This window comes from Chlorocebus sabaeus, chromosome 5, assembly GCF_047675955.1.
Source record: "Chlorocebus sabaeus isolate Y175 chromosome 5, mChlSab1.0.hap1, whole genome shotgun sequence".
In the NCBI taxonomy this organism is placed as follows: Eukaryota; Metazoa; Chordata; class Mammalia; order Primates; family Cercopithecidae; genus Chlorocebus; species Chlorocebus sabaeus.
Window position 1 is genome coordinate 64,787,075 of NC_132908.1, and position 27,836 is coordinate 64,814,910.

At 50.5% G+C, this 27,836-nt stretch overlaps 1 protein-coding gene across 3 annotated transcripts; it reads left to right on the plus strand.

Annotated features, from left to right (window-relative positions):
- NUTF2 (nuclear transport factor 2) lies at positions 1–26,603 on the plus strand. 3 transcript variants are annotated; one of them, XM_073015490.1, is made up of 6 exons: positions 65–104; positions 15,366–15,453; positions 19,249–19,376; positions 23,136–23,207; positions 23,297–23,395; positions 26,088–26,603. In XM_073015490.1, exons 3-6 carry the CDS (start codon positions 19,278–19,280, stop codon positions 26,199–26,201), a joined length of 384 nt encoding a protein of 127 aa, XP_072871591.1. In that variant the 5' UTR covers positions 65–104; positions 15,366–15,453; positions 19,249–19,277; the 3' UTR covers positions 26,202–26,603. The 3 variants fall into 3 exon arrangements, with proteins under 3 accessions (XP_007992107.1, XP_072871591.1, XP_007992108.1); XM_007993916.3 differs by lacking the exon at positions 15,366–15,453 and having other exon boundaries at positions 1–104; XM_007993917.3 differs by lacking the exons at positions 65–104; positions 15,366–15,453 and adding an exon at positions 259–576.
- The last annotated feature ends 1,233 nt before the right edge of the window (positions 26,604–27,836 follow it).

The window sequence follows — 27,836 nt, forward strand, 5'->3', positions numbered from 1 at the left end:
AGAGTGCAGCGGGGCGGGCGAAGGAAGGCAGGGGGGAAGGGACAGTCGGTCGCAGACCGCGCTGGGTTGCCGCCGCCGCTGCCGCCATCGTGCCAGCCCCTCGGGTGAGTGTCGGGGCCAGCACGCCGGGGCGGGGGCTGGGCCGCAGGAGCCGCTCTCCGGGCTGCCGGGAGGCTCCGCTGAGAGTCCCCGGGCGGCCCCTCCCCTCCCCCCCCCCCCGGCGGCCCGAAGCCGCGCGGGGCCCGGGCCATGTGTCGAGCGCGGCTCCGCCTCCCGCCGGTCCTGTGAGGCGGCGGCCGGGGGGAACGCAGAGAGAGCCAGCCAGGCGCCTATCTGGGCCGTACCGTGCTGGTGGCTGATGCACTGGCCTGCGCCATGGCCGGGCCTTTTTCTCTAGTCGGGACCATCCGGATGGGGCCTTAGGGCCCCGCCCCGTCTAGCCTGGCCCGGCCTGCGCGAGCCCCGCAAGCTCTGCAGGCTGGCTAGCGGGCAGACCCCAGTCCCACGTCCTGCTACCCACCTACGAAGGATCCGGGGATGGGCAGCGCCACCCGGCCCGCTCCAGAGTCAGCATGGGTAAGGGCGCCCGCCTGCCGCAGCCGGGGCTTGGGCCCCTCACCCTGTTCCCGACCATAGCCCGGCCGGGGTGTAGGTGAACGCCCCCTGCTTGTCTGCCCCTCGGGAGTGTACGTTTCTTACCGCTCCCTCTGTGGAGCCCGTACTAGAGTTCTCGCAGGGAGGGCAGGGTCATGGAATATGAGGCGGGAGGGGATTCCACGGGAGACTTCACCCCTGGCTGGGCCTGATGGGGTGAGGCGGCTCCTGGCGGCTAGGCCCAGCCCACGCCCTTCTCTATCAGTGACCAGGCCCCAGCGGCAACTATAGAATTGCCCCGCAGGAGAGGATGACTTCATAAGAATGGGATGTTAAGGTGGGACTTAATGCACGGGAAAGTAGAATTCAGGCCTGAGGTTCTTGAGCCTAGTGCTAAACCAAAACCTGGGCTGGAAGGGGCCTTGGTGTGGAGCATGTAGATTTCAGACTTTGTAGGGCCCTTCCGAAGCCTGGGCGGCAGAACTAGGGCTGGAAGCTGCAGAAAGTCTGGCTTCCCCTCACTTGCTTGCTCACTTCCCAACAACTGGAGCCGCCTATAAACAGGCAGGAACTTGGTTGCTTTATGAAATTGCCCTTACTGCTGCCATCAGAGACCCTACTGAGTTCTGGGAGAAGGGTTATCATTGACCAGAGAATACTATCCTGATAGTCTTTGTCAAGGCGCTTCTGATTGAGAGATGGTAAATTTAGGAACCAGTCCAGAGAAGACCTTGGGACTAGGGGAGAGTTGGCATGTAAAGCCTTGATTTCTCTGAGCTGCAGTCTTTCCAGAGACTAAAGAAGCAGCTCAGGCCTGGCGCGGTGGCTCACGCCTGCAATCCCAGAACTTTGGGAGGCCAAGGCCAGCGGATCAACTGAGGTCAAGAGTTCCAGACCAGCATGGCCAACATGGCGAAAGCGCATCTCTACTAAAAATACAAAAATTAGCTGGACGTGGTGGTGCACGTCTGTAATGATAGCTACTCAGGAGACTGAGGCAGGAGAATTGCTTGAACCCGGGAGGTGGAGATCGCAGTGAGCTGAGATCACGCCACTGCACTCCAGCCTGGGTGACAGGGCAAGACTCTGTCTAAAAAAAAAAAAAAAGCTGGGTATAGTGGCGCGCACCTGTAAACCCAGCTAGCTACTCAGGAGGTTGAGGCAGAAGAATCGCTTGAATCCGGGAGGCAGAAGTTGCAGTGAGCAGAGAGCATGCCACTGCACTCCAGCCTGGGCGACAGAGCAAGACTCTGTCTCAAAAAAAAAAAAAAGCAGCAGCTCAGTCTCTGCAGCCCTGGCCTCAGCAGCAAGCAGAATATCAGGGCTCTTAGAAGGGCTGATTGAGACCCAAGGTGAAGAAAGCAACTGCCCCTACATTTTTTTTTCTTCCCCCTTGAGTATTTTCCCATGTAATGTTTTTCTGGTCATTTCTGGTCACTTCTTCCAAGTACTCTTGACTTAGAAGTTTTCTTGCATATGAATTGCTCTGCCTAGTTATTTTCCCTGGTCAGGAAGAACAGGCAAGGATGCTGCTCAGATCTTATCAAACCCTGCCTTCTTTCTGGATTTAACTTTCCTAGTCCATATTCTGGCCCATGAGGACATGGAAATCAGGTTCATCCAAAAGGGACTACCCACAGGACAATGAGGTGAAATCTAGAACTAGAAGCAGTTATTTCAAGACTCTCCGTAGATTGTCTGGATTGGTACTTTCTAGGACACAGATTTCAGGTGAGCTGGCTTATGGCTCTGGCTTAGTTTGCGTATTTCGTGGCCCTGGGTGGCTTGACCAGGAGAGGTTTTTTTTGTTTTTTTGTTTTTGTTTGTTTCTTTGGAGACAGAGTCTCGCTCCGTCACCCAGACTGGAGTGCTGTGGTGTGATCTTGGCCCACTGCAACCTCTGCCTCCTGGGTTCAAACAATTCTCCTGCCTCAGCCTCCCGAGTAGCTGGAACTACAGGTGCATACCACCACACCTGGCTAATTTCTGTATTTTTATTAGAGATGGGGTTTCACCATATTTGTCAGGCTGGTCAAACTCCTGGCCTCAGGTGATCCACCTGCGTTGGCCTCCTAAAGTGTTGAGATTACAGGCATGAGCCACCACGCCTGGCCTGTTTTTGTTTTTTTGAGACAAGATACTGCTTCGCCCTCCAGGTTGGAGTGCAGTGGCTCAGTCGTGGCCGACTGTAGCCTCGACCTCCCGGGCTCAAGTAATCCTCCCTTTCAGTCTCCCAAGTAGCTGGGACTACAGGCTTGTATTACTACTCTGGCAAATTTTTTATTTTTTATTTTATTTATTTATTTATTTATTTATTAGATGGGGTCTTGGTCTTTTGCCCAGGCTGGAGTGCAATGGCACGATCTCAGCTCACTGCAACCTCCGCCTCCGGGGTTCAAGGACTCTCCTGCCTCAGCCTCTTGAGTAGCTGGGACTACAGGGGCATGCCACCATGCCTGGCTATTTTTGTAATTTTAATAGAGATGGGGTTTCACCATATCTGTCAGGCTGGTCTTGAACTCCTGACCTCAGGTGATCCACCTGCCTTGGCCTCCCCAAAGTGCTGGGATTACAGACGTGAGCCATTGATCCCAGCCTAATTTTATTTTTAGTTTTATTTTTTGTAGTGATGTGATCTCCATATAATGCCCAGGCTGGTCTCAAACTCCTGAGTTCAAGTGATACTCCCACCTCAGCCTCCCAAAGTGCTGGGATTACAGACATGAACAATTGCCCAGTGATCACAAGGGTTTTCTTCAGGGTGAAAAAGATACTTTCCCTTCTCCAAGGTTACTCAAGAGTAGGAGGAATTCAGGTGCCTCCCTCTCATTCCAACCTCTAGAAGTTCCCTGTGACTTCTTTGTCTGAGGTCAGCTAGCCATCGCTAGGCATCCTGATTCTGATAATTTGTTAACGTTTCTGGAACTTGGCAGGCCATCTAGGTCTCAGATATAAGAGGAGTACCCTGAGGTTCTCGGGGATCTATCTGCATCCTCTGTTCATGTAAGGCTGACTTGGAAGTGGGACCTGGCATGCGGTGGTTGGGATTTGGCTGCACAAGGATGAGGCGGGATATCAAGATGCTTCAGTTCTCAATTAGGTCAAAATTATGTCCTTTCGGGCCGGGCGCGGTGGCTCAAGCCTGTTATCCCAGCACTTTGGGAGGCCGAGACGGGCGGATCACGAGGTCAGGAGATCGAGTCCATCCTGGCTAACACGGTGAAACCCCGTCTCTACTAAAAAATACAAAAAAATAGCCGGGCGAGGTGGTGGGCGCCTGTAGTCCCAGCTACTCGGGAGGCTGAGGCAGGAGAATGGCGTAAACCCGGGAGGCGGAGCTTGCGGTGAGCTGAGATCCGGCCACTGCACTCCAGCCTGGGCGACAGAGCGAGACTCCGTCTCAAAAAAAAAAAAAAAAAAAAAATTATGTCCTTTCATGTGTAGAGGCCTATCTGCCTATCAGTTTTTTTTGAGCCAGAGTCTTGCTCTGTTGCCCAGGCTGGAGTGCAGTGGCGCCATCTTGGCTCACTGCAGTCTCCGCCTCCTGGGTTCAAGCGATTCTCCTGCCTCAGCCTCCCGAGTAGCTGGGGTTACAGGTACCCACCACCACACCCGGCTAATTTTTGTATTCTTAGTAGAGATGGGGTTTCACCATATTGGCCAGGCTGGTCTTGAACTCCTGACCCCAAGTGACCCACTCGCCTCGGCTGCCCAAAGTGCTAGGATTACAGGTGTGAGCCACCGCACCTGGCTGAGCCCATCTCTTCTCTCTGAGCCATGTCTTATTTTATTCTGCTGCCTTTGGAGTTGGTAGTTTGGGAGGGGAAGAATTACTTAATGGTGACTCACACCTGTAATCCCAGCACTTTGGGAGGCCAAGGCGGGCGGATCAGGAGGTCAGGAGTTTGAGACTAGCCTGGCCAATATAGTGAAACTCTGTTTCTATTAAAAATACAAAAATTAGCCGAGCATGGTGGCGGTTGCCTGTAATCCCAGCTACTTAGGAGGCTGAGGCAGGAGAATTGCTTGAACCCGGGAGGAGGCTGCAGTGAGCCAAGATTGTGCCACTGTTCTCCAGTCTGGCGACCGAGTGAGACTCTGTCTCAAAAAATAAAAGGAGACACAGATTTTTTTTTTTTAATACTTTAAGTACTAGGGTACATGTTCACAATGTGCAGGTTTGTTACATATGTATACATGTGCCATGTTGGTGTGCTGCACCCATTAACTCCTCATTTACATTAGATGTATCTCCTAATGCTATCCCTCCCCGCTCCCCCCACCCCACGGCAGGCCCGGTGTTTGATGTTCCCCACAATGGAGACACAGAATTTTCAAATTTCAGAACTAGGCAGGGCGCAGTGGCTCAAAATGCCTGTGATCCCAACACTTTGGGAGGCTGAGGAGGGTGGACCACTTGAGGTCAGGAGTTCGAAATCAGCCTGACCAACATGGAGAAACCCTGTCTCTACTAAAAATACAAAAATTAGCTGGGCGTGGTGGTAGATGCCTATAATCCCAGCTACTCTGGAGACTGAGGCAGGAGAATCACTTGAACCTGGGAGGTGGAGTTTGCAGTGAGCTGAGATGGTGCCATTGTACTCCAGTCTGGGCAACAACAGTGAAACTCTGTCTCGGAAAAAAAAAAATTCATAACTAGAAGCCACCTTATATCAAAAATTCTAGGATTCAGCACCAGCTCCGAAGCTGGAGTATCGCTTGAGGCCAGGAGTTCAAAACCAGCCTTGTCAACATTGCAATACCCATTTCTACAAAAGAAAAATTAAAAAATAGCTAGTGTGGCTATGGTGTTATATACCTGTAGTTTCAGCTGCTCAAGAGGCTGCAGGAGGTCAAGGTTCCGTGAGCTATGATCATGCCACTGCACTGTAGACTGGGGACACTCTAGCAAGACCCTGTCCCAAAAAAAAAAAAAAAAAAAAGCTAGGATTCCCTTAATGAAACCCTGGTATCTTTTTTCTTTTCTTTTTTTTTTTTTTTTTCACCCAGGCTGGAGTGTAGTGGCACAATCTCGGCTCACTGCAACCCCCACCCCCCAGGTTCAAGCGTTTCTCCTGTGTCAGCCTCCCGAGTGGCTGGGATTATACCCACCTGCCATCACACCTGGCTAATTTTTATATTTCTAGTAGAGATGGGGTATTGCCATGTTGGCCAGGCTGGTCTCAAACTCCTGACCTCAGGTGATCTGCCCACCTTGGCTTCCCAAAGTGCTGGGTTTATAAGTGTGAGCCACCGTGCCTGGCCATTTTTTCTTTCTTTCTATTTATTTATTTATTTATTTGAGACGGAGTTTTGCTGTTGTTGCCCAGGCTGGAGTGCAATGGCGTGATCTTGGCTCACTGCAACCTCCGCCTCCTGGTTTCAAGCGATTCTCCTCCCTCAGCCTCCCTAGTAGCTGGGATTACAGGCATGTGCCACCACGCCTGGCTGATTTTATATTTTTAGTAGAAACGGGGTTTGTCCATGTTGGTGAGGCTGGTCTCGAACTCCTGACATCAGGTAATCCACCCACCTTGGCCTCCCAAAGTGCTGGGATTACAGGCATGAGCCACCGCGCCTGGCCCTTTTTTCTCTCTTTTTAAAATTTTTCTTAGTGTACATCAGCAGCCTTTTTATTTTATTTTAATGAGATAGGGTCTCACTCTTTCACCAACAGTAAGACCCTGTCTTTATTTATTTATTTATTTATTTTTATTTTTTTTTGAGATGGAGTCTCCCTCTGTCGCCCAGGCTGGAGTGCAGTGGTGTGATCTCAGCTCACTACAAGCTCCGCCTCCTGGGTTCATGCCATTCTCCTGCCTCAGCCTCCCAAGTAGCTGGGACTCCAGGTGCCCGCCACCACGCCCGACTAATTTTTTGTATTTTTAGTAGAGACGGGGTTTCACCATGTTAGCCAGGATGGTCTCAATCTTCTGACCTCGTGATCCGCCCGCCTCAGCCTCCCAAAGTGCTGGGATTACAGGCATGAGCCACCGCACCCGGCACTAGATGCTGTCTTTAAAATAATTGAATAAAAAAAAACTAGCCAGATACGGTGGTGGGTGCCTATAGTCCCAGCTACTTGGGAGGTGAGGCAAAAGGATCACTTCAGCCGGGAAGTTCAAGTCTGCATTGAGCTGCGATTGTGTCACTGCTAAAGTGCAGTGGTGCCATCTCAGCCCACTGCAGCCTTGACCTCCTGGGCTCAAGCAGTCCTCCCACCTCAGCCTCCTGAGTAGCTGGGATTACAGGTGCTCACCATCATGCCCAGCTAATTATTATTATTATTTTTGAGACGGAGTCTCACTCTTGCCCAGGCCGGAGTGCAGTGGCACAATCGCAGCTCACAGCAACCTCTGCCTTCCAGGTTCAAGTGATTCTCCTGTCTCAGCTTCCTGAGTGGTTGGGACTACAGGCTCCCGCCACCATGCTCGGCTAATTTTTGTATTTTTAGTATCGACAGGGGTTCACCATATTGGCCAGGCTGGTCTCGAACTCCTGACCTTGTGGTCCGCCTGCTCAGCCTCCCAAAGTTCTGGGATTACAGGCATGAGCCATTGCGCCTGGCCACACCTGCTAATCTTTATATTTTATTTTTTAGTTTTTGTGGAGACAGAAGTCTCACTATCTTGCCCAGGCTGGTCTTGAACTCTGGGCTCAAGTAATCCTCCCAAAGTCCTGGGATTACAGATGTGAGCCACGGTGCCCGGCCAAGTTATACAACTTTTTGTAGAGATGGGATCTCACTGTGTTGCCCAGGCTGGTCTCAGAACTCTTGAGCTCAGGTGATCCTCCTTTCTCAACCTCCCAAGTACTGGGATTATAGGGAACAGCCACCACGCCTTGTCTGTTGTGCGTGACCTTCTTTTTGAGATGGAGTCTCACTCTGTCACCCAGGCTAGAGTGCAGTGGCACGATCTCAGCTCACTGTAACCTCTGCCTCCCGGGTTCAAGCGATTCTCCTGCCTTAGCCTCTCGAGTAGCTGGGACTACAGGCATGCACCACCATGCCCAGTTAATTTTTGTATTTTTAGTAGAGATGGGGTTTCACCATGTTGGCTATGATGATCTCGATCTCTTCAACTCTTGGTCTGCCCACCTCGGCCTCCCACAATGCTGGGATTACAGGCATGAACCACCGCGTGCCTGGCCTGTGAGAGACCTTCTAATTCCCTTCCTGGAGCGTGGGTTTGTGGCTTCTGCTCCTTTCACTGAGACCCTCTTATGGTCACTTTAAGTGCCCAATAATTGTTCCTGTGGTAGTACCCATCAGGGCATCTTCCCTGGCGCCAGACAGGAATTCTCCACAGAGGTGGGAGGTTCAGCAGACCTGGTCAGGGAGGCTCCTTGGATGTTCCTTCAATAGATGGCCATTGCCTGGGGGCTTACAGAGGGAAGCCGGAGACAGCAGGGACTTTGGAAATACCAATAGTGCTTGTTTTAGAATGCAATTCAGACCATTTTCCTTGAGGCCTCTGGGACAGAGGAATAGTCCTTTTGGGGTAAGGGGAGTGAATCCAAAAAGTTTTCCACAGAATGGACATTGAAAGTTGGGCATGATTTCTTGGCTGGGCACGAGGCTTCACACCTGTAATCCCAGCACTTTGGGAGGCCAAGGTGGGTGGATCATCTGAGGTCAGGAGTTTGAGACCAACCTGGCCAATATGGAAAAACCCCATCTCTACTAAGATTCCAAAAACTCACCCAGGCATGGTGGCAGGTACCTGTAATCCCAGCTACTTGGGAGGCAAGAGAATCGCTTGAACCTAGGAGACTGAGGTTGCGGTGAGCCAAGGTCGTGCCACTGCACTCCAGCGTGGGTGACAAAAGGAGATCTGTCTTAAAAAAAAAAAAAAAAAAAAAGTTTGAGCCGAACCTTGTGCTGGGTGCTGGGTTTTTTTTTTTTTTTTTTTTAATGTTTAATTAATGTTTTGGTAGGGCATTTGAGAATGATGTTTTTGTGTTTGCAGTTCAGTTTGAGTTGGCTACCCCTTTTCTGGCTTTGAGATTCTGTGATTCTCTCTTCCTTTGTTCATGTATGGCAGGAATTCTTAAGTCCCTCCCTCGGGGAGCCAGCAGTGTTTGGATTATCCTTGGAGTGATTTAGGCCATGTAATAATATTCACCCTCTTTTTCCTCACCCTATCAGCTGGAGTGTGCCCTCCTGGGCAGAATGCTTTGCTTGGGTCTCGGTTTGGCTGGGAACGTGTCTTGGTGGCCAAGGGAGAGGGACACGAGGCCCAGGGTGGCCTGCCTAGGGACCCCAGGGCTCCTACTGCAGGGTGACCAGTGGCCAAGAACTTCTTTTTACTGCCTTGGGAGTTACTTGTTGCTGTACCTGCTGTGTGCCAGCTCCGTAAGCCCACAGGCTGGAGACAGGGCAGCTATGGGGATGGGGAACTTTCCTCATGAGAGAGGGGTTTCTGGGGTACCTGGGAACTGAGGGCTGTTTGCCCCAGTGTCCTCAGTAAACTGGGGGAATTTTGGAATGTTTGTTTCTTAAAACCTCGAATGATTCCCTCAGAGCCAGTGGGTCTCCCCAGGGCAGAAACTGGAAAGCTTGCTGCCCCAGGAAGGAACTCTATGTGGAGATACGGGTTCCACTTGCAGGTGGTTTCAGGACTAGAAGAATGCAAATTCTGATGTCTCTAAGGTATAAAGGTGCTTTGACCTGCTGAGTAGGTGCTCAGGTTCTTCCATTCTAAGGCTCATGGAGCTTGCTGATTTCGTAGGGGAAGACAAGGCCTGGGCTGCATTCCTTGCCACCCGATTTTTTTTTTTCGGGGGGTGGGGGAAATGAGAATAACTTTATTTCATTGCGGGGAGTGGGCAGACGTCCAGCCTTAGAACTTCTGGAACTGCTTCTTGGTGCCAACGGCCTTGGTGACCTTGAACACGATGAAGCGCATTGTCTTGCTCAGGGGCTGGCACTCACCCACTGTTACGATGTGGCCAATGTGGATGTCCCCGAAGCAGGTGGAGAAGTATATGGACATGTTCTTGTGCTACCTGATTTTGTCACTTAGGTGCTTTCTGCTACTCCACATTGGCTCTCAGCTGTTCGCATCTTGGCCAGTTTTTTTTTTTTTTTTTTTTTTTTTTTTTTGGGAGAGAGTTTTGCTCTGTCGCCCAGGCTGAAGTGCTGTGGTGTGATTTCGGCTCACTGCAACCTCCACCTCCCAGGTTCAAGCAATTATTTGCCTCAGCCTCCTGAGTAGCTGGGATTACAGGCACCCACCACCACGCCCAGCAAATTTTTGTGTGGTTTTTGTTTTTTTTGTGTGTTTTTTTTTTGAGATGGAGTCTCACCCTGTCGCCCAGGCTGGAGTGCAGTGGTGCAATCTCGGCTCACTGCAAACTCCGCCTCCCGGGTTCACGCCATTCTCCTGCCTCAGCCTCCTGAGTAGCTGGGAATACAGGTGCCTGCCACTGCGCCCGGCTAATTTTTTATATTTTCAGTAGAGACGGGGTTTCACCATGTTAGCCAGGATGGTCTCGATCTCCTGACCTCATGATCCGCCCGCTTCAGCCTCCCAAAATGAAATTTTTGTATTTTTAATAGAGACAGGGTTTCGCCATCTTGGCCAGGCTGGTCTTGAACTCCTGACCTCGTGATCCATCTGCCTTGGTTTCCCAAAGTGCTGGGATTACAGGTGTGGGCCACCACACCCAGCCCAGTTTTGTTTTGTTTTTTTCTTTTTGAGTTGGAGTTTCGCTCTCATTGCCCAGGCTGGAGTGCAGTGGCACGATCCTGGCTCACTGCAAACTCTACTTCCCGGGTTCAAGCAATTCTCCTGTCTCAGCATCCGGAGTAGCTGGGATTACAGGCACCTGCCACCACGCATGGCCAATTTTTTGTATTTTTAGTAGGGACAGAGTTTCATCATGTTGGCCAGGCTGGTCTTGAACTCCTGACCTTAGGTGATCCACTCGCCTTGGCCTCCCAAAGTGCTGGGTTTACAAGTGTGAGCCACTGTGCCGGCCCCATCTCGGCCAGTTTTGTGAACATTCTAATGCTAACTATACCGGTGGCTTTTTGTGGTCTTAAATTCTTTCTTAACCTCTTGGAGTCTTTGTTTCCTTGTCTATAAAGTGAAGATAATCATACCAGCTTCACAGGGCTTGTTGTGAGACTCAAGTGAGAGAACACAGAAGTGTTTGACTCACAGGAGGTGTTCCCTCCACCACCCTGTGGACGCCATGGTCATCCCTTTATTTCCTGCTTTTCTCAATCTCAGCGTGTCACAACAGGCCACAGGAGTGGTCCCTTAGGGGTCTCAAGCCCCATTAGGGGAGCCAAGTCCATATTTACCTGACCATCAAGTTCATAGCCTGAGGCTCAGTTCAGGGATGGGAGCTGGGTAGAAGGAATGGGGCCCCAGAGGTCTTCTGAGTCACTGGGGAAAGGGAGGTTGCATATGGAGTAAGTGCAGAGCAGAGACCAGAATGCAGGTCTTGGGATTCAGCTGGGCCAGTCAGGGAAGCCCAATGGCTATAGAACCCTCCCTGCAGGTAAAAGAGGAGGAAGGAGCCCTTAGGGTGCTGTGGGCACCTAGACCTCAGGTGACAGCCCCAGGAAAGGATTCTGTCCTGGTCAGTCATCTGGGCTGATTTCACTCCATCCTTCAGGCAGGGGAGTGGCGGGCCACACAGGTTCCATTCCTGGTTCTAGGCCTACTCCATGGTGTGGGTGAGATACCTACCTTCTTCCTAGCTGTTGACCTAGTATTCACCTAGGAACCCGTACTAACTCCTAACAGCTGGGTCCTGCTCCATACCCCATCATTTCCTCCTAACATCCTACAATTACTAATGATAGGACAGTCAAAGGGTCACATAACAAGGGAGACGTGGAGCAGGCTAGAGGCTAGGTTTTTGAGGGTGTAGCTGTGCCTGCTGTTCAACCACAGCTGTCTGTCACGTCACTTGGACCTTGGGAATGAGAGAGTATTGGGGCTAAGCCCCACTTGCCACATGCTACAGACAGATAGCTGGGTGGACAAGAAATAATTGTTTCCTCACAGCTTGGACAGAAGATGTGGGTGGAGGGTAAGTGGGTCAGTAGGCCACTTGAGTGAAGTTTGCACAGAACTCACTCCTCCTCCAGAGAAGAAGGACTGGCCTCTCAGCCCAGGCTCTGACACACTCATGCACTTAGTCGACAAATAGTTATTGAGGGCTGGGCCAGGTACCATGGGAACAGGGATGACTAGGGGTGCTTTGTCAAGGAGATAGACCGTAAACAAATACCAAAATGTGACAATGTCATGCAGCGATAAGTGCTAAGAAAACAATACAGGAGGCAAAATGGGTAACTAGACAGCTACTTCATTATTTATTTATAATCAAATAATACAGACTGACTTTCTCTGTCGCTCAGGCTGACATGTGGGGCGGCATGATCTTGGCTCACTACAACCTCTGCCTCCCGGGTTCAAGTCATTCTACCACCTCAGCCTCCCGAGTAGCTGGGACTATAGGCACATGTCACGATTTCTGGCTAATTTTTGTATTTTTAGTAGAGACAGGGTTTCGCCATGTTGGCCAGGCTGGTCTCAAACTCCTGACCCAAAGTGATCTGCCTGCTCAGCCTCCCAAAGTGCTGGGATTACAGGCATGAGCCACTGTACCTGGCCACTAGACAGCTACTTTAGACCGAGCCACTAGACAGCTATTTAGACTGAGTGGTCAGGGAAGGTGTGAATGAGGAGGTGACATTTGAGCTGGCACATATGTGACACAGGAAGGTCTAGGAAGTAGAATGGTCCAGATAGAAGGAGCAACAGTTACAACGCCCCGTAGTGAGAACAGACTCAGCATGTTCCAGGTGGAGGAAAGTGCCTGGTGCGACTGTAGAGGAGGGGAGGGAGTGGCAAGAGATGAGGTTGGACAGCCAGGAGGGCCAGGTCACCTAGGACAGGATAAGTGGTTGATACTTGAAGACAGGATAAGTGGTTGAGACTGTTCCAGGTGCCATGGGACAGAATGCATAGTAGCAGCCCTTGTCAGACCATAAAATCAGTGGGGTACAGTTTTTCCTGAAAGACTAACACCTAGCAGTGTCTTCCTGTCTAGTTGCTGCTGCTCTGCCTTCAGGATTTTTTTTTTTTTTTGAGACAGAGTCTTACTCTGTCGCCCAGGCTGGAGTCCAGTGGCCAGATCTCAGCTCACTGCAAGCTCCGCCTCCCGGGTTTACGCCATTCTCCTGCCTCAGCCTCCCGAGTAGCTGGGACTACAGGCGCCCGCCACCTCGCCTGGCTAGTTTTTTTAAAATTTTTTTTAGTAGAGACGGGGTTTCACCGTGTTAGCCAGGATGGTCTCGATCTCCTGACCTCGTGATCCGCCCGTCTTGGCCTCCCAAAGTGCTGGGATTACAGGCGTGAGCCACCGCACCCGGCCGATTTTTTTTTTTTGAGACAAGGTCTCACTGTGTTGCCCAGTCTGGACCTCCCTGGCTCAAGCCATCCTCCCACCTCAGCCTCCTGAGTAACTGGGGCTACAGGCATATTCCACTACGTCCAGCTTTTTCTTTTTTTTTTCCTGTAGACATGAGGTCTCACTGTGTTGTCCAGGCTGATCTCGAACTGCTGGGCTTAAGTAGTACTCCTGCCTTGGACTCCCAAAGTGTCTGAGGGATTACATTTATGATTACGGGTGTGAGCCACCGTACCCTCAAGATACTTTTTGCACTCTGGCTCCAAGGGTTTGTTTTTGTTTTTGTTTGTTTGTTTGTTTGAGACGGAGTCTCGCTCTGTCCCCCAGGCTGGAGTGCAGTGGCCGGATCTCAGCTTACTGCAAGCTCCGCCTCCGGGTTCACGCCATTCTCCTGCCTCAGCCTCCCCAGTAGCTGGGACTACAGGCACCCACCACCATGCCCGGCTAATTTTTTGTATTTTTAGTAGAGACGGGGTTTCACCGTGTTCGCTGGGATGGTCTCCCTCTCCTGACCTCGTGATCCGCCCGCCTCAGCCTCCCAAAGTGCTGGGATTACAGGCGTGAGCCACCACGCCCGGCCATTTGTTTGTTTTTTTGAGACAAAGTCTCACTCTGTTGCCCAGGCTGGAGTGCAGTGGAGCGTTCTTGGCACACTGCCACCTCCACCTCTCGGATTCAAGCAGTTCTCCTGCCCTAGCCTTCCAAGTAGCTGGGATTACAGGCGCGTGCCACCACACCCAGCTGATTTTGTTTTTTCTTTTTTTTTTTTTTTGAGATGGAATTTTGTTCTTGTTTCCCAGGCTGAAGTGCAATGGCACAATCTCGGTTCACCGCATCCTCTGCCTCCCGGGTTCAAGCAATGCTCCTGCCTCAGCCTCCCAAGTAGCTGGGATTACAGGCCTGTGCCACCATGCCCAGCTAATTTTTTATATTTTTAGTAGAGATGGGGTTTCTCTATGTTTCCCAGGCTGGTCTGGAACTCCTGACCTCAGGTAATCCACCAGCCTTGGCCTACCAAAGTGTTGGGATTACGGGCATGAGCCACTGCGTTAGGCCTTTTTTTTTTTTTTGAGTTGGAGCCTCGCTCTGTCACCCAGGCTGGAGTGCAGTGGGGCGTTCTCAGCTCACTGCAGCCTCAGCCTCCCGGGTAGCTGGGATTATAGGTGTACCCACCGTGGTCAGCTAATTTAGTTTTAATTTAATTTAATTTTATTTTATTTTATTTTATTTTACTTTATCATATTTTATTTTATCTTATTTTGAGATGGAGTCTCACTCTGTTGCCCAGGCTGGAGTGCAGTGGCACAATCTCCACTCACTGCAAGCTCCGCCTCCTGGGTTCACACCATTCTCCTGCCTCAGCCTCCCGAGTAGCTGGGACTATAGTCGCCTGCCACCACGCCCAGCTAATTTTTTGAATTTTTAGTCGTTTTACCATGTTAGCCAGGATGGTCTCAATCTCCTGACCTCGTGATCCGCCCACCTCGGCCTTCCAAAGTGCTGGAATTACAGGCATGAGCCACCATGCCTAACCTGTTTGTTTCTTCTGAGGCAGAGTCTTGCCCTGTCACTCAGGGTGGATTGCAGTGGTAAGTTCACAGCTCACTGTAGCTTTTACCTCCTGGACTCAGGTGATCCTCCCACCTCAGCCTCCTGAGTAGCTGGCACTACAGGAGTGAACCACCATGCCTGGCTAATTTTTAGAATTTTTTGTAGATATGAGGCTTTGTTGCTGAGGTGCTTCTAGAACTCCTAGACTCAAGTGATCCTCCTGCTTGGGCCTCCCAAAGTACTGGGATTACAAATGTGAGCTACCATGCTCTGCCTTGGGCCTGAGGGTTTTAAGCCAGGTTAGCTATCAGTCTCCCTGTTGGAAGAGTCCTTTCTGGGCTGTGCTTCAGGGCTGTGTTTTTGGCCTCCATGATAGCATGTGTGGGGGATAGCCACAACTGGTACTGATTTCAGGGCCCTCACTGCAGGCCATGCAGATCTACTGGCATTCCCTGTGGCTTCAGACACATGAGAATCTTTCTGTGTGCAGTCTGGAAGGAGTGACACGGTCTTCCCAATCACTCTACTGCCTCGGGCTAGGATCTTTGTCTGCTCTGCTTTGCTGAGATGGTAGAACAGGGTTGTGACTTTGAAGGTTTGAGAAAACTGACATCATCCTCCATAAAAACTCCTGTGTTTGGACTTTGGGTTTGATGTGGAACTCTTCTGTCTGAGGCCTTTGTTTGGAGGTGGAAGCCCTGGTTCAGGACTGCCTTGCCCCTTCCTGAGAGAGCCAGGCTCAAGGAGTGCTCTCACTGATGTGGTCTGTTTGTTTTTGTCTCCAGGCCTAAGTTGTCACTAGGAGTCCTGACTCTGGAGGGGCCTCCAAATCTGGTCAGTCCAATTCCACCACCTATCAGCTGCTGACCTAGAGTGAGTTGGAGTTGGCTAACCTCGCTGAATCTCCTTTTGGTCATCTGTAACGTGGGAGTTGACTCACAGGGTGTGGTTACAAACAAGTGCACATAAGCTCTTTGCACATTTCTATGCCTAATATGCATTGGTGAAGATGAAGTGTTCACAACCAGACACTGTTATTTTGAGTTTTGTTCTTGGAAACACTTAAAATTGGAGGATAAAAATGGGGTTTTTCTGTTGTCTAACGGGATCTCCTAGGTCAGAGGTTTTAACCTGGGATCTATGACTAAACAGTTGAAAATTATTCACAAGGCTGGGATATCTCTGCCTCTAAGCAAATGTGTTGGGAGAGGGCCACAGTTGCCGAGACATTCTTAGAGGGTCTTTGTGCTCACAGAGACCTAAGGGTCAGCGAAGGCTGGTGTTCAGAGGTCATCAGAGTCTTTTCTGCTCCTCAAGGAGCCGGGCCTCAGCCTGCAGACTGTTGGGGTGAAGCAGGAGATGGTGTGGTCAGCGGCCCTCTCACAAAAGCTGTAGGAGAAGCTGTCATGATGGTCACTTCCCAGTCTAATGTGAGGCTGCCTCTGAGCCCAGGCTTTTTTTGTTTCTTTCCAGCCTATTACTTGTACAGTAAATGTGTTAGAAACAAGATCAGAGCTTGCTGGCTATTTTGGGGAACATCCTCCAGCCTGGCCTGGAGGATGTGAGAAGGGTAGGGATCGCAGGAGGGGACTTGCCTGTGTACAAAACACAGTGAATAGGCTTTCAATAGGTTCTGTTGTGTCTGTGTATGTAGCTGGATTGATGTAGGAGGGAATGGCTAGAGAGATGGGGATGAGGGTGGAACTTAGGGGGTTTGGCCTTTAAGCCAAAAGCAAGGGTGTTGTAGGGGAGGAGCATGGTCAGCTTTGTGGTTTAGAGCTCAGGGATGCAGAGTTAGCAGAGAAAGAGACGGGCCTTGACCAGAGGACCCAGCGACATCACTGGATGACGGTGGATTCTGACAATGTGGCTGTTGTGATCACTACGTGGAAATAAACACAAGATGGTGAAGCAGGCCTCAATCCACATAGTTTTGAAGGTTCCTTCTCATTTTCTGGGAGCCCCTGATCTGTCCTATTCCTCAGAGAGCTTACTCTTCCCCACTCTGCCCTGCCCTACCAGGCCAAAGGATCCTTTTCTTCCTTTATTCCTCCACCCCATTTCCTTCTACCACTACTTCAGTCAAGGAGTTTCTGTATCAGAAAGTTATCACAGGCTGGGTGTGGTGGCGCACGCCTATAATCCCAGCACTTTGTGAGGCCAAGCTGGGCAGATCACTTGAGCTCAGGAGTTGGAGACCAGTTTGAGCAATCTGGCGAAGCCCGGTCTCTGTAGAAAACACAAAAAGGAGCCAGGCGTGGTGGTGCTTGCCTGGAGTCTCATCTCCCTGGGAGGCTGAAGTGGGAGGATTGCTTGAGTCCTGAGGTTGAGGCTACAGGGGGCTGAGATGGCACCACTGTACCCTGACCTGGGGGACAGAGCGAGACACCCTTTTCATGCCCCAAGACATTTGCTGGTGCTGTTTCTTCTGGTTGGCATATCCTTTCTGAGGACTGCCCAACTTTGCTGTGAGCCAAGGGTAGAAGGAGACATGGCCCTTATCCATTCCTCCAGCTTTTCCCCTACCCTCAGAGCTCTTAGGCACGGGGTATGGCACCTTGGAAGCTGCAGCAAGGTCAGGGCATGTTGAGTGACTAAGCATAGCAAATGCTAGGGTGGAAGGGGTAGAAATGCCAGGGGCAGGAGCTGTGCTCTGCCGTAGGTCCTCTAAGTTTGTGTGTGGGTACAGCCAGAGTCTGACCCCTTGGAAATGTGACCAAGACCACAGTGAAGACTAGATGATGGTCCTGTGCTTTCCCCACTTGTTGATTTGTTTCTTGGCAGAGTGAACTAGGATACACCTTGTGTTCATGTGTGGCAGGCATGACTGGATCCAAGCTTTCTCCCCTGCTTGCTTTAGATTTTCCTGGACATTTCTTAGTCATCCCAGCACTGAGCTTCTATTTTTAGTGCCACTACCTCCTAGGGGACCTAAAATAAAGCTGGCTTAGCTTCCTGGTCCCTCATTGGCTTGAGTGTTGGTCACAGAGTGGAGGATTGGCTGTGTTGTCACTCTTCCTCTACATGATTCCTCCCCACTGGCTCCTCTGGCTTTGGGTGAGGTCACAAGGACTGGAGTGAGCTAGCACTTACCATATTGAGCTGAGGGCTTTATCATGTTCCCTTAGAGAAGCTTCACAACCACTGGCACTGTCAGGTTGCCATCCCCATCTTACAGTGGAGGAGGCTGAGGCCCTAAGAAGGGCAGTGACTTGCATCAGATCCCACCACTGCGAATGCTTGTCTGCTGGGATAAAACCCACGTCCTTACTGCTTTGGTTCAGAGTCCTATTATCAGGACAGAGGGGGTGGGCTCCTCTACAGTCGGGGCCAACCACAGAACAACACATGGGTCTGCAGTCAGGGGATCTGCAGCGAGATGTGGGCTTCCCTACTTGGAAGAAGCCTAGCAAAGCCCAAGCGACTCTCCCATCTGGGGCTTGGGTTTTCCATCCAGTATCCTTGCAGCCATGGTCTCTAGTTGGGAAGGGGCCTCCCCTCTTTCTCAGAGACCCAAGAGAGACAGCTCCTTAGGGTGAAGGCAATGCTGGGATGAGGGGATATGAAGTGATGACACATTTCCCCTCACAGCCTTCAGTCCTGCTTTCCACAACCCTCAGCTTTCCCTCTGATCCTTGAACTCACGTCCCCAGCTCTGAAGTGGGTAGGAGTTACTCCAGTCAATGAAGAAATATCCTAGAAAGGGCCAGGTCAGGTATCACCTGGCCTCGGGGAAGTAAACTGCCCCCATGAGACTAAGGGGTCACTTGCTGTTTTTGTCAGAAGAGGGGCCTTGACTGGGTGCAGTGGCTCATGCCTGTAATCCCAGCACTTTGGGAGGCCAAGGTGGGTGAATCATCTGAGGTCTAGAGTTTGAGACCAGCCTGGCCAACACGGTGAAATCCAATTTCTACTAAAAATACAAATTAGCTGGGTGTGTTGGAGGGCGCCTGTAATCCCAGCTACTCCCGAGGCTGAGGCAGGAGAATCCCTTGAACCCGGGGAGCGGAGGTTGCCGTGAGCCAAGATCGTGCCATTGCACTCCAGCCTGGGCAACAAGAGTGAAACTCCATCTCAAAAAAAAAAAATAAAAGGAAGAAGAGGGGCCTTGAGAATCTGCCCCCATCCTCACTGGGTCTTCTTCCATCTGTCAGCATAGCCCTGGGACAGTGTTAGGGGCCTGAGCGCTGTAATACAAAATAGTACACACACACAGATATCAGTTGTTCTGGGCTGTAAAGTGGGAAGAACAGCAATAACTCTGACCTTGCAGTTTGTTGAGAGGATTACATGGAAAGATATTGGAAGAGTGCTTAACTCCTCCCATAAGGACCCTCCCCTTACTGGGCTTTCAAGGGCCTGCTCTGACCTTACTTTGTTGTAGATCCACCCTCAGCATCCCTCCTGTGTGCTCCACGACCCTGTCATCTATGTGTCTCATCAACCAAGAACTCAAAGGAAAAGCTGGGTCTGGTCCACCTCTGGGCTCCCAGCACTGGTCTGACTTGGGAGGGGTCTCCTGCCAGTTCCCCAGGGCCTCTCCGTGTACTCTGAGAGAACAGATCTCAGCAAAGGACTCCAGGAAGGCCAGTGAGGGGTGGGGGTCAGTGGCTGGTCACCTACTTTTGTGGTACCAATGCTTCCCTCCTGGTCTCATTGGTCTTGCAGGTCTCCGTGAGGCCGGGTGACGCTCCAGAATGGGAGACAAGCCAATTTGGGAGCAGATTGGATCCAGCTTCATTCAACATTACTACCAGTTATTTGATAATGATAGAACCCAACTAGGCGCAATTTACGTAAGTTTCCAGCTCTAGGGCCAGAATAGGACCTAAGGGAATCAATCTGGATGTTGGGCGAGTATGTCCAGTTCACAAGTTTTGGCAGCCCTACCTGGACTGGCTACACCTCTGTATCTGAGCTTTTGTCCATGGGACGGGTCTGAGGCCTGGCCCAACTAACTACCTGGTCTATACTTTTCCTTCTGTCAACTTCCCACAAGAGTGGGAATCTTGCTATTCTGGGCAGGGTATTCTGGACTTGCCATTCCATGTGGCCAGCACTTGTCGTGGCACATGGTTTTGGGTTGGGCAGCAATAGGCAGAGGTTAGGGCTCATGGTGCCCTCTGGAGGCAGCAGCCATGAGCATCCTCAGTGCAAAGCTAAGCTCTCCTGGAGGCCTGGAGTCCAGCTTCCTTTTGGATCCAAAGCTCCTGAATGCTCATGGGAAACAAATGGGGTTAGCCCAAGGGAGGCTGATATGTCATTTGACAAACCCTTCTATGCAGGCATTGTTGACTGCTCCTTTTTTGAGATGGAGTCTTGCTCTTTCACTGGGCTGCAGTGTAATGGCTCGATCTCAGCTCACTGCATTCTCTGCCTCCTGGGTTCAAGTGATTCTCCTGCCTCAGTCTCCTGAGTAGCTGGGATTACGGGTGCCTGCCACCATGGCCAGTTAATTTTTTGTATTTTTAGTAGAGACGGGGTTTCACCAGGCCAGGCTGGTCTCGAACTCCTGACCTCATGATCCACCCACCTTGGCCTCCCAAAATGCTGGGATTACAGGCGTGAGCCACCACTCCCGGCGTTTGCTGCTCTTATAGTGGTGTTCATATACACCAAGAACTAATTGTAATTGACTCTGCCTGAGATTCAGTCACAAAAGTGTGATTGATCAGGCAGGTGAGCCTGATGGGGGTGATAGGAGTAATCCAGGCACAGTCTCAGAGCCTGACTGGGCTGAGTGTCCATAGTCTTCTGTGTCTGTCTCCAGAAAGTCAGGGTCCATTCAGAAATTTTGGAAAAAATCAGGAAATCTTATTAGTGGAAGACCAATTCCAGCACAGATATTATTTGATTGTCATTGTCATAGTAGAGGTTTTTTGTTGTTGTTGTTGTTTTTTGAGACAGAGTCTCACTCTGTCACCAAGGCTGGAGTGCAGTGGGGTGATCTCGGCTCACTGCAGCCTCTGCCTCCTGGATTCAAGCGATTCTTGTGCCTCAACCTCAGGAGTAGCTGAGACTACAGGCATGTACCACCAAGCCTAATTTTTTTTTTTTTTTTTTTTTGAGATGTAGTCTCACTCTGTCGCCCAGGCTGGAGTGCAGTGGCACAATCTCGGCTCACTGCAACGTCTGCCTCCTGGGTTCAAGCTATTCTCCTGTCTCAACCTCCCAAGTATTTGGGACTACAGGCACATGTCACCACGCCTGGCTAATTTGTGTATTTTTTAGTAAGGGATGGGGTTTCACCGTGTTAGCCAGGTTGGTCTTGAACTCCTGACCTCAGGTGATTCGCTCGCCTCAGCTTCCCAAAGTGCTGGGATTACAGGCATGAGCCACCGCGTCCGGCTATGCCTAATTTTTGTATTTTTAGTAGAGGTGACATTTCACCATGTTGGCTAGGCTGGTCTCCAACTCCTGACCTCAGGTGATCTGCCTGCCTTGGCCTCCCAAAGTGCTAGGATTTACAGGTGTGAGTTACCATGCCCAGCATAGTGATCTGACCTGAGATCCTGGCAATTCTGCCTCATTATCTCTTTTTTTTTTTTTTTGGTGGGGGCAGGGGGAGGTGAAGTCTCACTCCGTCACCCAGGCTGGACTCCATTTGTGCAATTTTGGCTCACTGCATCCTCCGCCTCCCAGTTTCAAGCAATTCTCATGCCTCAGCCTCCCAAATAGCTGGGGTTACAGGTGCGCACCACCATGCCCAGCTAATTTTTATATTTTTAGAAGAGATGGGGTTTCACCATGTTGGCCAGGCTGGTCTGGAATGCCTGACCTCAAGTGATCAGCCCACTTTGGCCTCCCAAAGTGCTGGGATTACAGGTGTGAACCACTGGCCTCATTATCTCTTTTTTTTTTTTTTTTTTTTTTGAGACAGAGTCTTGCTCTGTCGCCCAGGCTGGAGTGCAGTGGCGCCATCTTGGCCCACTGGAAGCTCTGCCCCCTGGGTTCATGCCATTCTCCTGCCTCAACCTCCCAAGTAGCTGGGACTACAGGCGCCCGCCACCATGCCCGACTAATTTTTTGTATTTTTAGTAGAGATGCGGTTTCACCATGTTAGCCAGGATGGTCTCGATCTCCTGACCTCGTGATCCACCCACCTCGGCCTTCTGAAGTGCTGGGATTACAAGCGTGAGCCACTGTGCCCAGCCTGGCCTCATTATCTCTTAGAGCAGGCCTGAGCCAGAGAGTTAGGAAGGTCCTAAAAGAACAATTTATATTTATTATTTCATAATATTCAGCACATTACCCCTTTGAAGGTTAGGAAACTAAGACTCAGAGAAGTAACTTACTAATGTCACAGCTAGTAAGTAGCAGAGGTCCTTTTGAGTTCTGCCCTTGAAGGCTGTGGAAGGGAAGATTTGAGGTGGAACTAAGCTAAGTGGGTTACATGTGAGATATTGCTTCTTGGTGGTAGGGAGGGTCCCAGACTAGGCCTTGGGAGGCCTTGTCAGCCTCTATCTCTCCCTGACCCCAGGGGTATCCAGAAGGCTAGCTAGAAGGTCCACAGTAGAACTCAGCCTGGGCTTTGGAAGGTGATGAATGTGGAATTTTTCCAAGTTATTTCTGATGACTTTTTTTTTTTTTTTTTTTGAGATGGAGTCTCACTCTGTCACCCAGGTTGGAGGGCAGTGGCGCGATTTCGGCTCACTACAACTCCCCTTCCCAGGTTCAAGCGATTCTCCTGCCTCAGCCTCCTGAGTAGCTGGAATTACAGGCGTGCGCCACCATGCCCAGATAATTTTTGTATTTTTTAGTAGAACTGGGGTTTCGGCCGGGCGCGGTGGCTCAAGCCTGTAATCCCAGCACTTTGGGAGGCCGAGACGGGCGGATCACGAGGTCAGGAGATCGAGACCATCCTGGCTAACCCGGTGAAACCCCGTCTCTACTAAATATATACAAAAAAAAAAAACTAGCCGGGCGAGGTGGCGGGCGCCTGTAATCCCAGCTACTCGGGAGGCTGAGGCAGGAGAATGGCGTAAACCCGGGAGGCGGAGCTTGCAGTGAGCTGAGATCCGGCCATTGCACTCCAGCTTGGGCGACAGAGCGAGACTCCGTCTCAAAAAAAAAAAAAAAAAAAAAAAAGAACTGGGGTTTCACCATATTGGTCAGGCTGGTCTTGATCTCCTGACCTTGTGATCTGCCTGCCTTGGCCTCCCAAAGTTCTGGGATTACAGTCATGAGCCACCGTGCCTGGCCATATTTCCGACACCTTTTGGGGACTGACACCACACAGCAGGATGGCTGAGCTCAGGCCACATATAGGCCTCCTGGGCCTATGCATATCAGTGGCCGTATGACTTCTTAAATACAAATGGGAAGTATATTTAATTAAATAGTCTTTCAGAGCCTGGGTCCATGGGACAATGGGGTATACTTGAAGATGTTGACAGTGTAATGTTTGGGGGTTATGCTCAGTCTCCCTCTTTAGACAGGGAAACTGAAGTGTGGGCACACTTCTCCAAGCAAGACCCTTTTCAGAGTCTTTCCAGGGCCTTAGAGATACCTGTACTCTGAGGTCCCAACCCTGGGGTTTCCTCTGCATTTTTCAGATTGATGCGTCATGCCTTACGTGGGAAGGACAACAGTTCCAGGGGAAAGCTGCCATTGTGGAGAAGTTGTCTGTAAGTAGGGATGAAAGCCAGGGTGCAGGTGGCTCCTTTCCCACCTCTTCGGGCCTTGGTTCTCCCACCTCCCACTCTCTCTCTTGCAGAGCCTTCCGTTCCAGAAAATCCAGCACAGCATCACCGCGCAGGACCATCAGCCCACTCCAGATAGCTGCATCATCAGCATGGTTGTGGGCCAGCTTAAGGTAATGGTGCTGTCGCAGTGGTAGGGAGGAGTGGGCAGGCAGAGGAGAGTCTTGTGTCCCTGCTTTCCCTGTGGATGTGGTCAGCTTATCTAGGGACACCCAGACAAAGTGACTGTCTAGAGCTGCGTAGTTCAGTATGCTAGCCATTATCCACATATAGGTGGCAATTTTTAAGTTGCATTAATTAAGATTAAAACATACTTCTTCGGCTATACTAGCCATATAGAACATTTTTGTGACTGCAGAAAGTCCTATTGGCAGACACTGGTCTAGAGCCTTTATCTGGAAAAGGGAGAAGTATTGGAGCAGGATGGGACTGGGGTGCCAAGCCACTAGGCTCCCACCTGCCCCAAGGTCAAGGTGGACAGGCCAGCTGAGTGTTGAGAGGCAGTCCACTACTGTAGCCCTTGCTACCACTCCTCAGGCTGGCTGCTGGCTCCTCACCTGCTGAGCAAAGCAGATTCCTGGAACTCTCTCTTTCTCTCACTCTCTCTCTCTCGCTCTCTCTCTTTTTTTTTTTTTTTTTTTCTTTTGAGATGGAGTCTGGCTCTGTCTCCCAGGCTGGAGTGCAGTGGCCGGATCTCAGGTCACTGCAAGCTCTGCCTCCCGGGTTTTACACCATTCTCCTGCCTCAGCCTCCCGAGTAGCTGGGACTACAGGCTCCCGCCACCTCGCCCGGCTAGTTTTTTTGTATTTTTTTTTTAGTAGAGACGGGGTTTCACCGTGTTCGCCAGGATGGTCTCGATCTCCTAACCTCGTGATCCGCCCGTCTCCCAAAGTGCTGGGATTACAGGCTTGAGCCTCCCAAAGTGCTGGGATTACAGGCTTGAGCCACCGCGCCCGGCCCTTTCTTTCTTTTCTTTCTTCTCTTCTCTTTCTATTTCTTTCTTTCTTTCTTCTCTCTCTTTCTTTCTTTCTTCTCTTTCTTTTTCTTTTTCTTTTTTTTTTTTTTTTGGAGACAGAGTCTCGCCCTTGTTGCTCAGGCTGGAGTGCAGTGGCACAATCTCAGCTCACTGCACCTCTACCTCCCGGGTTCAAGCGATTCTCCAGCCTCAGCTTCCTGAGTAGCTGGGATTACAGCTGCCTGCCACCATGCCCAGCTAATTTTTTGTATTTTTAGTAGAGACACTGTTTCACCATGTTGGCCAGGCTAGTCTTCAACTCCTTGACCTCAGGTGATCCACCCGCCTTGGCCTCCCAAACTGCTGGGATTATAGACATGAGCCACCGCCCAGCCTGGAACTCCTATTTCTCTTTGCATTTTCCTTTCTCCTTCTCAAGACTCGTTATTCTCAGAGACTTCCTGTGGTCCCGCAGACCTGCCAGGAACTCTCCAAGGACCTGCTGTGCTTCAGCCTATTAAAGCCAGATTCTGGGCCAGGCGCAGTGGTTCATGCCTGTAATCCCAGCACTTTGGGAGGCCGAGGCAGGTAGATCACCTGAGGTCAAGAGTTCGGGACCAGCCTGACCAACATGGAGAAACCCTGTCTCTACTAAAAATACAAAATTAGCCAGGTGTGGTGGCACATGCCTGTAATCCCAGCTACTCGGGAGGCTGTGGCAGGAGAATTGCTTGAACTCAAGAGGCGGTGGTTGTGGTGAGCCGAGATTGCACCATTGCACTCTAGCCTGGGCAACGAGAGCAAAACTCTGGCTCTAAATAAATAAATAAATAAATAAATAAATAAATAAATAAAGCAAGCCCGATTCTGTTTCCAAAAACACCCTTCTTCCCAAAAATAGCAGGACAAATTGGCTGCCCCTTGGCCTGGGCTTGTGTCTCACAATAACATGGTCACATGCTCGCTCTCTCTAGCCTAGCTGGGACAGGGCTTCCTGAGTCCAGAGTGGGTGTGTAGGTGGTCCTGTGGGCCTCTGCAGTGGACGCAGAGGCACCTGCTTTCTGGCCTGGACTTTCCTGTGTCAGTTTATCCTGCCTGTCCAAGATGTCTTGCTCAGTGCCTGCGCCTGACGAGGGACAGAATTCAGGAGGTCTCTGTAGGGAGTTCATTGCTCACTTTCTCAGGCAAGGGTAGTAAACACTGCTCCTTCCCACCTGGTTTCACGTCCTTCCTGGTGATTCTGTCCAATTTGGAGCTCCCAAGCAACTGATTTGCCTCCTTGATGACGATAATTCCCAGAAAGCAGGTGATGTTAGAGACAGTGCTGGTTAGCTAGGCTCCTGTTTCAACTAGGCCTCATCCTAGTTTTCTGCAGTTTGGCTGCAGGTTTCTTACCTTTTTTTTCATCTCAAATACTGTTTATTACATGACAGGAAACATCATCAGATGGTGAACCTATGTTTTCAATATTGTTTGCAGTTTTTTTGATACGCTAAGTACTTGGTAAATACTATGGGATTAATTTCAAAATTATGATCACTTGTGCCTGGAGGTATGTGCTTGGAGGCAGGTACATCTTCTGTCTTTGCTATAGCTAAGGGTGAATTATTGTGCAGTTTAAGCACACATAGCAGTAGGCGTGGCTGATTGTTGACCTCCATGTGCCCAGGGCATTGTTTCATACATTATATCAATTCACATTCACAAGTACCCCTTGGCTATACTGGGATTTGAGTTCAGGACAGTAGGGCCTGATCCTAAAGTCCACATTTTTTTGCCCTATTCTCCTACCACTGAATTCTCTTCCTGTTTCTTGATCCCCTTACTGAATCCTCTCTTTCTCCTCACAGGCGGATGAAGACCCCATCATGGGGTTCCACCAGATGTTCCTATTAAAGAACATCAACGATGCTTGGGTTTGCACCAATGACATGTTCAGGCTCGCCCTGCACAACTTCGGCTGACCTCCTCTCAACTAGGCACTCACGCTGTTTCCTCCTCCCTCCTCTTCCCAATACTATTCCCACTCCTCCAGATGCTCCAAATATCATGCACAAATGAGCAGGGCCGCGGCGGGAGTGGGCGCAGTGCGCTGCTGCCACCGAGGTGTTGTGCATGATGTTTGGACACTAGACTAGTTGCATCTGATGGGAGAAATTTGTGTTGTACCAGCGCATGCCTTGGAAAGACTTAAGTAATGCAAAAGGTTGTCCTTTTTTTTTTTTTTTTTTTTTAATCTACTGACAAGTTGCTCTAGTAACCCAAAGAAGTGAAGGAGAAAGCAGCTGCCTCACCGCCCAGACATTGATTTGTTCAGATGTTTCAATGCCTCATGATACAATAAAACCACAAAAATTTTCTTAACAGTTTAAATTGTTTTAATTAGTTTACTAGTTGGCTGGGCATCGAAAGCCACCCGGACCCATTGTCTGTCTCATGTCTCACCCTCCCACTTCTGCCCCAACTCTGAATACCTGTTTCAGGGAGAAACTGCTGAAGCAGCACTCCCAGCTAGCCTCTCAGAAGCCCTGTAGGGCAGTTCTCTCCCACTCCGCAGGGCGACTGGTCTTGGGAAAGCAGGCAGGAAGAGCTTAGGTCTGACTTGAAGCTTCTCGCACTGAAGCCTGTGCAGTCAGTTCTGATACCTCCTGTGACTTCTGCTCTGGCGAGGTTCAGGGCTCTAGTAGCAGGAGAGATGATCCTGAATCCTGTTGAAGCTGGAGAGGCCTTGGCAAAATGTCCCATCACATTCAGGCCCTGAGGTCTCAGCAGTATCAAGGGAGGGGTCCGCTGTATCCCCAGAAGGATCAGGATCATATCGGATCAGGATCATATCCAGGGTGCCCCACATACACCAAGCCAGGCAGAGGGCAGCTCAGCTCCTGTCCCATCTGCTTTGGATATCATTACCCAAAGGCAGGTAATCCGAAGAGCCAGCCTCCACTGCCCACAGAGCTAGGCCCAGTTGGGTTGGAGTATAGGTCAAGAGCTGTGGAAGGAGGCAGTCTGTGAGGGACTCATAATTTAGGAGTCCTCACCCCTCAGACTGCTGCAGGACATTGCCAGGCCTCTCTCTATTCCCTTCCTCAGAATACAGACTTCATGCTGTCTTCAAATCCCAGGGAGTCTTAGCTGTTAGGGCAGTTTCTGCTTCTCCATTTTGGGGACAAAGGCCTTGCCCAGTACAAATCTAGCCCCCCATCCCACAGACTTCTGGATGGTATAAACCTAGTGGCAACGTAGCAACGATAGGCCAGAACCAAACCCAATATTTGGGTCAGTGCCCTCTTAAGGGTTTTAGGATTGGTAAGGACACCATAGCTAAATCTGACGTGTAAAAGGATACCCTTCCCCCATCCCACTGCGGGTGGAGGCTAAGGACCTCTTCAGATCCCATAGATTGCCGGGTGACATTGGGCACAGGGCTGGATGGTGTGCTATTTGAGAGGACAACATGCTCAGGAGATTTCAGTGGGAATGATCTCTAGACTGATGTGTATTTGGGGAAGTGGGGGTGGGGAAGAGGTAGGTGCCTGCTGCCTCAAACCACCTTGTGTAAAATCTGCAATACAGCTTCTTCCATGTACCTGTGCCTGAAC

Excerpts from the sequence above, each read along its gene's own strand:
- NUTF2 (XM_007993916.3), top strand. The coding sequence starts at position 19,278 with ATGGGAGACAAGCCAATTTGGGAGCAGATTGGATCCAGCTTCATTCAA. Across the intron at positions 19,377-23,135 it reads CCCAACTAGGCGCAATTTAC|ATTGATGCGTCATGCCTTAC; the intron begins GTAAGTTTCCAG and ends TGCATTTTTCAG. Across the intron at positions 23,208-23,296 it reads CCATTGTGGAGAAGTTGTCT|AGCCTTCCGTTCCAGAAAAT; the intron begins GTAAGTAGGGAT and ends TCTCTCTTGCAG.